Below are 16,071 nucleotides of genomic sequence, written 5' to 3'. Positions count from 1 at the left end.
CCCCCCACAATAAAATGTGCCTCAGGACGCCCCTGCTTATGACTATATCACTAAGTCACTAGACTCCAGTTGGCATGATCCTGTTAGATTTTGTCAAAGCATTTCACTAAGTCTGTCATTGCTGGCTGAAGATAAAACTAATACCTATTGGTAACCATCTAGAAGTTGTAGAATGGGTGATGCCATTCCTTTCAGGGAGAAAGCAGAGGGCTAGTATTTTGGGGCAATGGGAAAGCATTATCCTCAGAAGTTGACAGCAGTGTGCCGTTTATATAAGATGGGCGTTTATGCTGATGATTCAAAGCTATGATGGTTGCTCTGACTGCCTGCCTCTTCTGTAGCCAATACTCTTTGCCCCTTTGTATGAATATCACAATGCTGTCTAATTTTCTCTTTCCTTCAAATTGATAGGCTAGTTCTGGGCAGCATTGATGCTAGTTCTGGGCAGCATTGTGCAACATTTTTTTGTGTGTGTGTTAAAAGGTATGTTAGACAGATTAAGTATTCTTTGTGAAATGCAGGAAGAACCTGAAAGCAAGTATAAAGAAAAACCTAAGAACTTTGGTAGAGACTCCACAGAAATAAAACTACAAAGTAACGGAGTTCAGCAAAGAATTTAAAGCAAAAAAGAAATTAAACAAAAATAGAAGAATCATCTGAACCCTCCACCTATGACCTCTCAGAGATGTATCAAACAGTTCGTGGTAACGAACTGTAAGTAAGGAGCGACCCGGCTCAATGGTAACCGAAACTCTAAAAAAGGGAATTTTGATACCAATAGATACATCAAAAGAATCAGATTTTAATTCTGATTTCAAATATATAAGTTTCATTAAGTTTAATCTTACCTATCAAAAGTTACGTGCCTGAGAAAATTTGGCTGATTTTCGAAAAAAGGGGAAAGACCCCTAACAGTTATAGAACCTTAATGAAAATCACACCATCATATTCAGCGTATCAGAGAACCCTACTGTAGAGGTTTCAAGCTCCTATCTACAAAAATGTGGAATTTTGCATTTTTTGCCAGAATAAAGATCACGGATGAGCGTTTATTTGTCTGTTTGTTTTTGTTTTTTTTTTTTTTCCAGGGGTGATCGTATAGACCCAGTGGTCCTAGAATATCGTGGGAGGGCTAATTGGAACGGACATTAAAAGTTCTAGTGCCCTTTTTAAGTAACCAAAAAAAATGGAGGGCAACTAGGCCCCCTCCCACGCTCATTTTTTTCCCAAAGTCACCCGATCAAAATTTTGAGATAGCCATTTTGTTCAGCATGGTCGAAAATATGATAAAAATGTCTTTTAGGATGACTTGATCCCCCAAAGTCCCCAGGGGAGGGCTGAAAGTTATGAACTTTACTCAATGTTAACATATAGTATTGGTTATTGGGAAGTATACATACTTTTTCAGTGGAGATTTTTTGTGGTAGGGGGGGGATGGAGAGGGTCGGGGGCTATATGGAAGGATCTTTCCATGAAGGACGTTTTCATGGGGGAAGGGACATTGCTATGAAGGGGGCGCCGGATTTCCCAGCATTATTAAAGAGAAAGATCAGGAATTAAATAAAAAAAACAAGTTTTTCAACTGATCAACTGATTGTGATTAAGAGGTCATTTTTAAAGAACTGGAAAAAAAATTCGAACTATAGTTTAAAGAGCAGGGTATTGACTAGGGGCGAACCCCCTAATATACGTGTTAAAAATTTATGAATATAGAAGTTCGTTACGTAAGTTAATTCTAAGTTACGTATATTTATTACTAATAAAAACGTTCGTAAATAAAATTAAACAAGTTTCGAGAAAGCCATTTAACCAAATATAATATGCAAATTTTGTTTTAATTATTCATGTACGGTGAGCCAAAATCAAAACCTGAATTAATTCGAAAACGTTCAAAAATTAAATAAAAAAAACAAGTTTTTTTAACTGAAAGTAAGGAACGACGTTAAAACTTAAAACGAACAGAAATTATTCCGTATATGAAGGGGGCTGTCCCCTCCTCAACGCCTCGCTCTTTACGCTAAAGTTTTTTTATTGTTTAAAAAAATAGAGTTGTGAGAAAGTCAAACTTTAGCGTAAAGAGCGAGGCGTTGAGGAGGGGACAGCCCCCTTCATATACGGAATAATTTCTGTTCGTTTTAAGTTTTAACGTCGTTCCTTACTTTCAGTTAAAAAAACTTGTTTTTTTTATTTAATTTTTGAACGTTTTCGAATTAATGCAGGTTTTGATTTTGGCTCACCGTACATGAATAATTAAAACAAAATTTGCATATTATATTTGGTTAAATGGCTTTCTCGAAACTTGTTTAATTTTATTTACGAACGTTTTTATTAGTAATAAATATACGTAACTTAGAATTAACTTACGTAACGAACTTCTATATTCATAAATTTTTAACACGTATATTAGGGGTTCGCCCCTAGTCAATACCCTGCTCTTTAAACTATAGTTCGAATTTTTTTTTCCAGTTCTTTAAAAATGACCTCTTAATCACAATCAGTTGATCAGTTGAAAAACTTGTTTTTTTTTATTTAATTCCTGATCTTTCTCTTTAATAATGCTGGGAAATCCGGCGCCCCCTTCAGGTATGTTAGACAGATTAAGTATTCTTTGTGAAATGCAGGAAGAACCTGAAAGCAAGTATAAAGAAAAACCTAAGAACTTTGGTAGAGACTCCACAGAAATAAAACTACAAAGTAACGGAGTTCAGCAAAGAATTTAAAGCAAAAAAGAAATTAAACAAAAATAGAAGAATCATCTGAACCCTCCACCTATGACCTCTCAGAGATGTATCTTTCTATAGGTAATTAGAGCTCCATCTGATAAATAATGAACCAAATTTACCTCCATTTTCCTATAAAATTAATTCCAAAATTTATCTTCAGACTTTCTCTTATCAAATCTCAAATGCTACTGGCCTAACTCTCTCATTCACTTTTGCAGATTCTGCAATATAAGAAACAAAAGGATTGACCATTACCTGTTCAAATGTAATGTGCTAATGCCTGCCCAGCATGCCCTTTAGTAAACTGTTAAAGTAACACCACAAACTACCATTATCAGTTCAAGCCCTGCTGACCTAAACTGTACAAAGGGTACTGAACTCAAAATATACACTTAGATTTTCTGGTTTTGGAAATCCAAAGAGCTACAACCAAAAATATAAATAGCAGCCTGTAATAGTTTAATACATCTTATATAAAGAGAAAAAGTGAAGAGGACTAGGTAGCCTTGACTGAAAAGTCTCCCCCCCCCCTCCCCCCAAATTTGTTTTGTATTCGATGAAATTTTCGCCGAAGGCAGAAATTTTGCAAAATCGGCCGAAATTTAGCAAAATTCTTGATTTCTGCAGAAAATTCGGCATAAATCAGGTAGCGATTCGGCAAAATTTACGAAGATCACCTCCCCAATGAAATGAGCCTCGGGACGCCCCTGTATATAGGTAACAAGTTACAGAGGTAGACCAAATGCAAATTCGAGTTACAAAATCGCTAAATTTACTTCCTACAGCTACTACAAAGTTAAGAATAACTTTTAGTGTATTTTAGACTTGACATATAAAGACTTTACTTCCAAATGTCAAGACTTGACACTCAAATGCCAATAATAAGTTTTCTTTTCTATGAAATAGACACCTGAACATTAATTGAATCTGATATAAAAACATTGTAAACCATGTTAATACGTATCAAAGTTTACACGTTGCAACCTGCATATTAGGTCTTGACTAATAGAGGTCTGTTGGAAAAACTTCGAAATACGGAGGTAAACCTTGACTTGTGGATTTAAAGCGAAAATAAAATGATGACTTATCTAATGGATTTCGAATCATAGAGGTTATTTTCAGGTCACTTCGACTTACATAAATAAAATATAACTGCAAAATTATTTCCAATTTTATGCATGGTCTTTTTTTTAATTTGATATATTTTTCAAAGGGGATTGAAAATAATTAGATATATCAAGGATTTTGAGTTATCGAGAGTCGAGTGTACTTGTTAAATCAAATTTGAAAAGGAAAGAGGATTTTTGCTATAACTAATAGTCATAGCCCGTTGGTGGTCAAAAATGTTATCAATATTTAATCCAAGCTCTAACTTGAATTTATAGCTATACATGGTAAAAACTTTGTAGAGTTTTAGAGCCAGAAAGGTTTTGATGCTCAAACCGTATATTTCTGACTGCAGGTATCTGCGTCTTCTCTCACTTTTTGCATGCTTCCCTCAATCTCTTTCTTGGGTTATAAAGAGATGGTGTTAAACTTCTTTCAAAGCTGAATACTACCATTTGATATTTATTGCTAGTGTGAAAACATCCAAAGAGTCTAAACAAAAGGGTGAGGAGGGGGGATATGAAATTATTTTCCCAGGATCTGAAATAAAAAGAAGGGGTATTTTAGGTCACAATAATTCATGCATGGGTGTTTTATAAGCTAATTATCGGGTAGACCCTACCCAATGTTTGTATAAGTTACTATAAAGAAACAATAAATAGAACAATAGAGAATTTTTTTTATATAAAACAGTGGAATGCAACTTTAAATAAATATTTCGATCCTTTATCCAAGGGCTGTCCTGAGTAAAACAAATGAAAAAAAAGAATATAAAAGAACTCACATTAAAATACAATCTCTAAAACTAAGATATTTTCAAAACAGTCCTAGCATCAGTACTTCAGGGAAGTTCAACCAGGACCTTGTTGGTCCTGGTCCAAATTCCCTGAAGTAAGGAATAGGTCCTGGTTGAACTTCCCTGAAGTAATGATGCTAGGACTGTTTTGAAAATATCTTAGTTTTAGAGATTGTATCTTAATGTGGGTTCATTTGTGTTCCTTTTTTCATTTGCTTTGCTGTGGACGTTGGGTGCCTTGAATATAGGGTCGAAATATTCATTTAAAGTTGTATTCCGCTGTCTTATATAAAAAATTTCTCTATTGTTCTACTTGTTGTTTATAATGGAAATGCATTGTGGTCTTTGTTGCTATTTGTTACTATATGGTTGATCCGCCTTGGTTGATATGATGCTTCAATAGTAGCTTTCCTTTTAAAACCTTCCCTCGGTATTAATTTTTTGTTTTTCCTTAGTTAAAGTAAAGTGGGGAAAAGAGACATATCCTGATGTTGAGCTAAATACAGATGAAGAGCCAGACCTTTTTAAAGCACAATTGTTTGCACTCACAGGGGTGACGCCAGAGCGGCAGAAAATCATGGTTAAAGGAGGAATACTGAAAGATAATTCTTGGCAAGGGTGAGTCCTTACAACATGTATTATTACCATAATCACTTTTTTTCAACTTTACTGTTATTTAGCACAGGGTTGGAACCGATTGCTTTTCCTGAGGCCATAATAATTGTGATGATTTAAATGACATGAAAATTGCAAGTTGGAATGTCACACCGTTAAAATTAGCTATTTTATTCAGGGTCGTCACGTATGAGGGGGAGGGGGATACCCCCTCCCTGATGTTTTTGGTCACTCGGTAAAATTTATAAGTCAGTAAAATTTTTGTTCGGTTCAATAAAGACCACGAGAATACTGACATGTCATCTACAGAAATTTTGAACTTGGTCGGTAAACGCAGTATTTTACCGACTCTTGCCGTGCTTTACAGATGCTACCACAATTTTTTATTTGGTTAAATAGATAACATTAAAATAGTGACATGATGTGTACCGAAAACTAGGTCTCGGTTGGTAAGTGCAGTGGTTTTACCGACTTGTGCAGTGATTTTACTTATTGTACTCGAAACGGACATTATGCTAATTATTGACAAAAAAACAGTCAGTAAAAATGACCAGCCTGTTGGTACAATCTCTAGCTCCCTCCCCCCCCCCCCCCATCATTTTGGCTAGAAATGACACTGGTCGTATTAACATTTTTACTGACGAATTCAGACTTTTTGAGCCCTGGATGATTAGAAGCATGCATAGCTGCGTTGGCCTGGTGCTGGTGCTGCAGTGGCTAGTGGCCAGGTGGCTTGATGCTGCAGTGAGTTATTGTTAGTAGTAATGTTTACTTTTCTTTTAGTTGCCAATAGGTAAGACAGATAGGTAAGCGCTTCTTGTATATGTCAAAATGTTTGTTGTTTAAAAATTATAGGTAAACCTACAGTAGCAGAAGTATATGCTTTTCATCCAGAATAAAAAAAAGAAATATCACTGTCGGCCGTATTCAAGATTTTTTTCGGGGAGGAGGAGTACAAAAAAGTTTTCTCCGGGAAGGGGAGGTGTCACAAGAAAAAACGCATAAAAAATTGTTTATATTAATTTTTGTTACGTTTTTGAGTCGGACAAACATTTCAGGGGGCGTGTGTGTTCAAACCCCCTAACTCCCCCCCTTGATCAATTTAAATATTTAAGCTTTGAATACTATCAACTGTAGCCAGAATATACCTCAAACTAGAATCTTCCACTGTTGTAACCAGGGTTCATCTCTTTTTATGTTTAATGCATAAAAATAAGGGGCTTTAAGATGATACAGAAAAAAAAATATGAAAAAAAACTCCTAGAAAAAATTCAAATCCTGAGTTTTGAGAGGAAGATGGTAGACTTGAAGGGCCTGTAGATATGCCTAATATAGATTGGTATTTGACATGTTTTACTCAAAAAAATATACCATGTTATTTGAAAATATGAAATATGAATAAAATACATTGTATTTATTAATATACCTCGAATATATATGAAAAATAGTATTCTGGTATGTGAAAAATATACCATTGTTATTATTTTGGGTGGACTCATAAAATTGAGTTGAGGTTCAAGCCACGAAGCCAGGCATGTACGCTGTGTTTTTTTCTTAGGATAGGGATCTGATAATAATAATAAAAAAAAATGATATTGTGAATAAGAAACGCCCAGAGATTCTGGTAAATTAAGGATTTAATGGGGAGGAGGCCGATCCACCTTCCCCACCCCTGTGTTTGTCCCTGCACAAATGTCCGTTACCCCCCTGCCAAATTCTTGGCACATTTTGAAGGAGAGCATTCCTTGGTAGTATCAAGGTGTCTGCTGTTGTTTTCTCCAGTCCCAAGAGCTACACCTGTCTGCTTCAGGCCGGATTGGGCAGGCTCAAAAGAACCTTGTCCCTTAAAAGGGAGGTGAGAGTCACTTACCACTTGCCAGCCTTCAGCGGCAAATGACAATCAGAGCCAGTACTAGCAAGGGATTTTTTCATCACACCCTTTGCTCCTCAAGGAACTTGTCTTTGCACCATGGTTGGAACTTCATATGTTGAGGGGGTCTCCAGGCTTGATTTTGGCTGTCATTATGCAAATACGTTATGCAAGTAGTTTTGTTCTCTCGTTCGTCAACACTGTTAATACTACGCTCACTCGTCAATAATTGTACATATTTATTGGCTTTAGCTCATTATTATTTTTATTCGTTGTGAATTTTTAAAGTCTCTTTTCTTAATTTGAACTTTGAGTTATTTTGCTTTTTTTACAGATAGTGGGATATTTTAACGTCTTGGATTTTAGTTTGACTCTTTTTTTGATATTTTGAATCAACATATTAATTTGTATGATGTTTGCTATGGCTGTGAATTTTATATTTTGTGCCTTATCTTTTATTATGACAAGAACTACCACAGTGTAAGGCGTTCAGTGTGGCCAGATTGGCTTATTTTACGCCAAACTGGCTTATTTTGTTGGCGACTGGCTCGAAAATTTTTGGAACTGGCTTGTGGCTTAAAACTTGGCTATTTTTATTTTGAACTGGCTTATTTCTTGGCGTGATTTACTTTTTCGGGAAGAATTTATATTTTTTGGCAATTCATCCGATTTTCGAACGAACGAACGAACTAATGCTCACGAAAGGTCAAAATCACGTTTTAACTCTATGGTCAAAATATGAATCTAATCGCGGCACTGCGGCGAAGTTTTCAAATCATAAGAGACACGCGTCTTAGTAACAAAAGCATAACAAGTATTAGCCAGTAAGTCATGGGGTCGAACTACAGCTGAAGGTACAGTATATTTTCTGTTACTTATTGTAATAGAATAAGTCCAGTAATCAAACTCATAACAGACAGATCTGTCACATATACAGATCCTGTTTAACTGTTTAGTTCATGTGAGTCGTCCAGGAGTTGTCATGCTGTCGTCATGTACACTCTAGCTATTTTCTGTGGTTTGTATCTCTGTACAAACAGATTGGGTACACAGCCTAGCCAGCCTAGCCTTATCGCAATTCTACTAAATGCAGCCTCAAAATAATCTCTACACTGGAACTGAATTTCCGCAAACCAGGGAACGAATTGAAAGGTGGATAATGCCATTAGGATCAAAGGACCTGAATAGTGGTGAGTCAAGGAGGCCCACTTGTGCCTCTATATAGAGGCGACCCACCACAATGTTAAGCGATTTCAGGTCCTAGAGGTTGCAGAGAGACGGCGGTAATCGCATTTTGTAGCCCAAGCTCAAACTAAGAAACTTGCAAAATTTCATCCTCTTCTGACTTTATCTTGATAAGTAATAAACTGTACAAAAACGTGCAGAAATTATTTGAAAAAAAATACGTTTTCTAAAGAGTTAATCGAACTTAAAACGAACAGAAATTATTCAGTATATGAAAGGGGCTGTGCCCTCCTCAACGCCTCGCTCTTTACGCTAAAGTTTGACTTTCTCACAACTCTTTTTTTAAACAATAAAAACTTTAGCGTAAAGAGCGAGGCTTGAGGAGGGCACAGCCCCTTTCATATACGGAATAATTTATGTTCGTTTTAGGTTTTATTGTCGCTCCTTACTTTCAGTTTAAAGAAATTTTGTTTATATTTAAAGGCTGCGAAAGCGGGGGTTTGGGGGGCGGCAGCCCCCCAACTTTGCCTCGTAATCCCTGTACGTTTTAAGGTTCGACCTTGTAACTCAGCCTCTTTAGCTCTTTAGAAAACGTAGTTTTTTTTCAATATTTCTATAAAACGGCCGTCAAAACTTGGACACCATTAAAAGTAAAGTTAAATTTTGGGCAAAAAATTGTCTGGCTTATTTTTGGCGTGTTTTTCAAAGGCTGCGGCTTATTTTTTTGTTCACGATCTGGCCACACTGAAGGCGTTTGATAATAAAATCGTTTCGTTTTGTTTCTATTACTGGCTTTAATTCATCAAATCTTGGTAATATACTCTGTAAAATACCCAACCTCAGGGCCAGATACTGGAAAGGAGGGTCGGTGGTAGATGGTAAGCAAAATCAGCAGTAGTGCATATTTTTACCTATTGCTCACACTCACTGGTATGATAAGGTTATCAACACCACCCCGATACGTATTAATGAGAATACTAATTTATTTTTTACTATTTATTTTAAGCTCAGATGAAAAGCCTATTTTGCTAGAACTCTTCTCGAGGTTTAGAAGAAGTTAGAAAACACGTATGTTTCATAATCTTGCAAAAACATTAATGGAATGCCTGTCTTTCATTGGTCAAAAAATTCCCTAGAAAAAGGCTTATACATAGGATTTTTGCAACGCGAGAGGGTTGAACTTATTTTAGATAAATTATAAAACGGTGTCTCCTCTTGATAATATTAAATATAAAAAAAAACAAGTTTTTTTAACTGAAAGTAAGGAACGACGTTAAAACTTAAAACGAACAGAAATTATTCCGTATATGAAAGGGGCTGTCCCCTCCTCAACGCCTCGGTCTTTACGGTAAAGTTTTTTATTGTTTAAAAAAAATAGAGTTGTGAGAAAGTCAAACATTAGCGTAAAGAGCAAGGCGTTGAAGAGGGGACAGCCCCTTTCATATACGGAATAATTTCTTTTCGTTTTATGTTTTAACGTCGTTACTTACTTTCAGTTAAAAAAACTTTTTTTTTTTTATTTGATTTTTGAACTTTTTTTAATTAATGCAGGTTTTGATTTTGGCTCACCGTAAATGAATAATTTAAAAAAAATTTGAATATCAATTTTACTTTTATTTGGTTAAATGGCTTTCTCGAAACCTGTTTAATTTTATTTACGAGTGTTTTTATTCGTAATAAATAGACATAACTTGCGAATTTAGTAACTTAGCGAACCTTAGTATTCTTAGATTTTTAATACGTACATTAAAGGGTTTGCATTATAGTCAATACCTTACTTTTTAAACTAAAGTTTAAATTGCGTACAGTTGCTTTAAAAATGACCCCTTAATCACAAATTCCGTTAATTAGAATAAATAGCTATTATGAAAGTACTAAATAATCTTTGGCTTAAAGAGCGAGGTATTGACCAGGGGATGAACCCAATCATATACGTAATGTTTCCTGTCGTTTTGATGTTGCTCCTTACTTTCAGTTAAAAAACTTGTTTTTTTTTATAAATATAATTTCTGATCTTTATTTAAATAATGCTGGGAAATCCGGCGCCCCCTTCATAGCAATGTCCCTTCTCCCATGAAAAATTCCTTCATGGTAAGATCCTCCCACATAACCCCGACCCCCCCCCCCCCTACTAACAGAAAAAATCCTCTCTGAAAATGTCTGTATACTTCCCAATAACCAATACTATATGTTAACATTGGGTAAAATTCATAACTTTCAGCCCTCCCCCCAGGGACTTCGGGGGATTAAGTCATCCTAAAAGACATAGTTATCATATTTTCGACCATGCTGAACAAAATGGCTATTTCAAAATTTTGATCGGGTGACTGCGAAAAAAAGAGCGTGGAAGGGGGCCTAGTTGACCTCCGTTTTTTTTGTTACCTAAAAAGGGCACTAGAACTTTTAATTTCCGTTCAAATGAGCCCTTCTACGATATTCAAGGACCACTGGGTTGATACGATCACCCCTGGGGAAAAAAATAAATAAATAAACACGCATCCGTGATCTTTCTTCTGGCAAAAAATGCAAAATTCCACATTTTTGTAGATAGGTGTTTGAAACCTCTACAGTAGGGTTCTCTGATACGCTGAATATGATGGTGTGATTTTCATTAAGGTTCTATAACTTTCAGGGGGCTTTCCCCCTTTTTTCGAAAATCAGCCAAATTTTCTCAGGCGCGTAACTTTTGATAGGTAGGACTAAACTTGATGAAACTTATATCTTTGAAATCAGCATAAATATCTGATTCTTTTGATGTATCTATTGGTATCAAAATTCTGTTTTCTACAGTTTCGGTTACCATTGAGCCGGGTTGCTCCTTACTTACAGTTCGTTACCATGAACTGTTTGATATAAATTTCTTCATCTGGGAGCTCAATAATCAAACAGTTTGTGGTAAGGAACTGTAAGTAAGGAGCGACCCGGCTCAATAGTAACCGAAACTCTAAAACGGAATTTTGATACCTATAAATACATCAAAAGAATCAGATATTTATGCTGATTTCAAATATATAAGTTTCATCAAGTTTAGTCTTACCCATCATTTATGAAAAAATTTGCCTTGTTTTCGAAAAAAGGGGGAAATATCCCCTGAAAGTGATAGAAACTTAATGAAAATCACACCATCAGATTCGGCGTAGCAGAAAACCCTAATGTAGAGGTTACAAGCTCCTATCGGCGAAAATGTGGAATTTTGTATTTTTTGTCAGAAGAAAGATTAAGGATGCGTGTTTATTTGTTTGTTTTTATCAGGGGTGATCGTATCGATCCAGTAGTCCTAGAATATCGTGATAGGGCTTATTCGAACGGAAATTAAAAGTTCTAGTGATCAAAAAACTGGGGGGCAACTAGGCACCCTATCACGCTCATTTTTTTCCAAAGTCACCCGATAAAAATTTTGAGATAGCCACTTTGTTCAGCATAGTAGAAAATCGAATAACTATGTCTTTGAGGATGACTTAATCCCCCAAAGTCCCCGGGGGAAGGGCTGCAAGCTATGATTTTTGTCCATTGTTTACATATAGTATTGGTTATTGTAGCATTGGTTATAGTATACAGACGTTTTGAGGAGGGATTTTTTTCTGTTGGGGGGGGGGGGTTCGGGGGCAGTGGATTATGTGGTAGGATCTTTCAATGGGGGAAGGGACATTTCTATGAATGGAGCGCCAGAATTCCCAGCATCATTTAAAAAACGATTAGAAATTAAATTTAAAAAAAACAAGTTTTTTCAACCGAAAGTAAGGAGCACCGTTAAAACTTAAAACGAACAGAAATTATTACGTATATCAGGGGGTTTACCCCCTAGTCAATACCTCAATCTTTACGCTAAAGTGTTTTTAGTACTTTCAAAAGAGCTATCTATTCTAATTCCACGGCCTTTGTGATTCAGGGGTCATTCTTTAAGAATTGGAACAAAATTCGACCTTTGGCGTAAAGAGCGAGGTATTGACTATGAAGCGAACCCCCTCATATACGTAATAATTTCTGTTCGATTTAAGTTTTAATGATGCTCCTTACTTTCAGTTGAAAAAACTTGTTTTTCTTTATAGCTTTTTTGGGTTGAGGGCGGGATTACAGTGTGGCAAATATAAGGTTTATTTGTGGGTAGATTATGGTCATCTTATTACCCTAGTACTCTGCTTATGGCCCGGATGTCATTGGTAACTTGTGGCCGATATATGCCTAGTACATGCATGTCCAGCTCTGGTAGCATGTGGTCGAGATAGATTTTGGAAATCAATCAATCAATCATTTATTACCCACAACTACAAGAGAACAAGTAGTACAAGTGGAGTATAAACATAATAATAAAAAAGAAAAACAAAAAAGAACTCAACACTAGCAATTAAATTAAACTAAGAAAAGAACTGTAAAAGACCGTGGTCAGGGCCAATATTACAAAATGTATTTACTAAAAGCTTTTTATAGGTCACTGAGCTTTTTAGTTACATCCCTGACATATAAAATTTTAACTTGATGTCGATTTCTAGTCTATGGTGGCAGAGAAAGAAGAAATATGCAAGACTTGAAGTATACAACTTTAATTTTTTTCAAATCCTTTAGCTTAAGAACAGAATGAACACCCGAAAAATAAAGCACAGAATGATCAGAAAAAGTCGAGAACAAGCGCCCAAGAGCTCTTCTGTTACATTTTCCACGGTTTGCTACAATTTTTGAATAACTGAGCTGAATTTTTCTTACTGCATCAGCAACAATCTGTTTACGAAAGAGAGCTAGAGAATTAGAAATACCAAGCCACCGAAAGGAGGAGACAGAAAGTACAGAAAATTCAGTACAAGCCAGAGGAGTAAACGAAGACAGATTATAAGATAAGAATTCACACTTGTCAAGATTCAGGGATAGACCAATATTTAGGAAAGACTGAGAAACTAAGGAAACCATCGTAGAAAGAGCAGGCTTAGTACGACTAATCAACAGAATGTCATCAGCATAGGCAATGTAAGAAATATCAGTAGAACCGGAAAAATAAGTGCCTGAGATCTTTTCCAGAACAGTAGAAATACAAATTTTGAAAAGGGTTGGTGATAAAACACCTCCCTACCTAACACCACGAAGCACTTTAATAGTTGTTTCTGGAGAAGATTTCAGGCGGAGGTAAGAATTAGAATACCAAAACCGTAAAAGGTAAATAACCGAAAAATTAACACCAGAAAAAGCCAAAGAAAAGAAAAGCTGGTTATGAGCAACAGAATCGAAAGCCTTTGAGAGATCAAGTGTACAGAGATATACGCCTTTACCCTTAGAAGAATTAGAAAGTAGAATAGAAGAAAGGACACGATGAGCATGTTGGCAACCCACACCAGGTCTGAAACCAAGTTGATTTTCACCAAAGAAAGAAATATTTCGAGTTAAATTAGGTAAAAGAATATACTCGAAGACCTTGCTAATATTGCAAGAAACAGAAACTGGACGGTAAGAAGAGCAATCTGTTGGCGGTTTACCTCTTTTTAAAATTGAAGTCACGCTGCCTCACAAAAAGCTTTCCGGGACGACAGAAGATGCCAAGCACATTTGAAACAAAAGTGCAAGATGTGACACAAGTTCAGCACATCGGGGAGTTAGATGCATTTTAGAGATACCATCAGCATCAATAGATTTCGACTTAAGATGATTCAAAGCATTCAAAACTTCACAACGCGATATAGGAAAAACAAAACGCTGACTTAGAAATCTAGGGGCAATTTTAACAATCGCTTCACCAAACTTTCCAAACCCAATGGGTTGGGTTTGGAACTGTATACCCTACTTTACTCAAAGTGACTTATGTTAAAGGCAAAAATTTGTTATCAGTTGTTGTCCGTGATTTTAATTAGTCTCCAAATAACATTAAATTCTTAACATCAACAAATGCTGCACAGGCTTCTATTAACGAAAAACCTTAAACCACTGACCCTATAATCCACTGGCTTACCAACTTAAGTTTCTCTCAGCCAATCAAAATCCTTCAACACCCTAATTACTGACCAATCAGAACATAAACCAGTTCCCAAGGTAACAACTAATTTGTCTTTTTCCTACCTCAAATCGTAGACTGTTGTTTCAAAACTGTTTACTGCTTAAACTGACTTTAGCCAGATTTTTATCTGTCAGCAACTTTCTTTGCACAGGAAATGCCCTCTTCCCTTCGTTTTCTAATATTTTTTTGGTTTCCTCTCGTTTCTATTGTAATATCTTTAGTAATATAATATATTATATGTTTTGTATTATATATTTACAATTGTATACTTATTATTTATTACTTCTTATGTTTCTTTCTATATTCAGGGCACTGGTACTTAAAGGTATCTGATATGCCGGTATTAATTTACCTCGTTCCCAAACCTCGAGATTTAAAAGTTCTATTGAACCTTCTTTTGAAGGAGTCAACAGAGGGATTTCCAGATCGTTCCAGATAGAAGTGGAACACCGGATGAAGCTCTTTGTCAAGTACTCGGTTCATGATGGCGTGAACTCCTTTAGATAATTGGACCGAGCTGTGTGCCTTTGCGTCTGCCTTGTCGATTGGAAAAAAGGGGGAACTGCGAGAGAGCTCGTCGGAGAGAGGCGAATTCCTGTACTTTTAGAAAACAGCCATTGACACTACATCAAACCTTTCATTTAGAGGCTGGAGCGAGTCATGTGTAGAGGCGCAGCCCGCCTTGTTTGCCCTATTTTGGATCTTCTGGAGTGGTGCAAACAACGTTTTTGGGGCACCAGCATATAGTAGGTATCCATATTCAGCTGTAGGTCTGATGCAGGACTTGTAAAGTGGGATGATCGAGCTGGATGGAAGAATGTTTTTGCAGCAAAGAGTAGCGCCGAGCTTTCTTGCGCAGGAGGTTCTCACCCGATCAATGTGGTTATTCCAAGATAGATTGGTGGAAAATTGAATCCCCAGTAGACGAAGGTCGTCGACTCTCTTTATAGTTTCATTTTTGAAAATAAAACTGGGGTGTTCACGCGGTACCTTGATCGGGTAATAAGAAGCTCCTTTGTTTTCAATGCAATAAAGTTGATCATTCATGTATCAGACTACTTTTCGATTTTACAAAGATCCACAGTAGGGAAAGGCAGGCTTGTGTTAAGGTCTTCGTGTTTTAGGATGGCTGAGTGTGTCGTGGTATTGTCAGTAAAAATAATGCAGAGGGTTTTGAAGGCTGTCTCCCATGTAATTTATGTAGATAAGGAAGAGTGTATATCACAAGATACTGCCCTGGGGTACCCCTGCTTTCACTGAAAATTCGAGTGGAAATAAACCCGTCGAGGACAACCTGCAGTAAACGATCTGAAAGAATGCTTAATCACTTTTAGTAGACATCCACGAACATCGTACGCATGGAGTTTCTTTAGCAGGCCACGGTGCCATACTCTGTCGAAAGCTTTGGCAATGTCGAATGACAATAGCCTAATATGGTACCCCATTACGAGAAGTTCGATCCACTCCTGATGCTGGACTGCTAGGCAGTCTAATGTTGAGCGTTTCCTATGGAATCAATATTGACGATCGCCAAGAAGGTCATTTGATTCCAGGAATGGTTGAAACGTTCTATTGGAGACGCTCTTGTAGGCTTTTTTTCACATAGGAGAGGAGGCTAATAGGCCTATGGGAGTCCACGCTCGTTGGATTGCAATCTGCCTTTAGGGAAGGCATAGCAGGGATGGATTTCAATGTTTATAAGAAGGTTCCAGAGCGAAAGAATATCCGGAAAAGCAATGACAAAAGTCCAGCTAGTTCGGCGTTGCAGGATTTGAGGACAACATTTGGTATGTTGTCA

General features: G+C 36.6%; 1 protein-coding gene across 1 annotated transcript in view; it reads left to right on the top strand.

Annotated features, from left to right (window-relative positions):
- Positions 1-16,071, top strand: part of Usp14 (ubiquitin specific protease 14) — a 61,035-nt gene that overhangs the window by 24,143 nt on the left and 20,821 nt on the right. The window contains exon 2 of the mRNA XM_089095682.1: positions 5,082-5,244. Within this exon, the coding sequence (XP_088951808.1) occupies positions 5,082-5,244 (163 nt within the window). The remainder of the gene's footprint in view (positions 1-5,081; positions 5,245-16,071) is intronic.

The sequence above is a fragment of the Artemia sp. Qi Xiang Cuo genome, chromosome 10 (genome assembly GCF_049724085.1).
Source record: "Artemia sp. Qi Xiang Cuo chromosome 10, ASM4972408v1, whole genome shotgun sequence".
In the NCBI taxonomy this organism is placed as follows: Eukaryota; Metazoa; Arthropoda; class Branchiopoda; order Anostraca; family Artemiidae; genus Artemia; species Artemia sp. Qi Xiang Cuo.
This window is presented reverse-complemented; position numbering and strand designations above follow the sequence as displayed.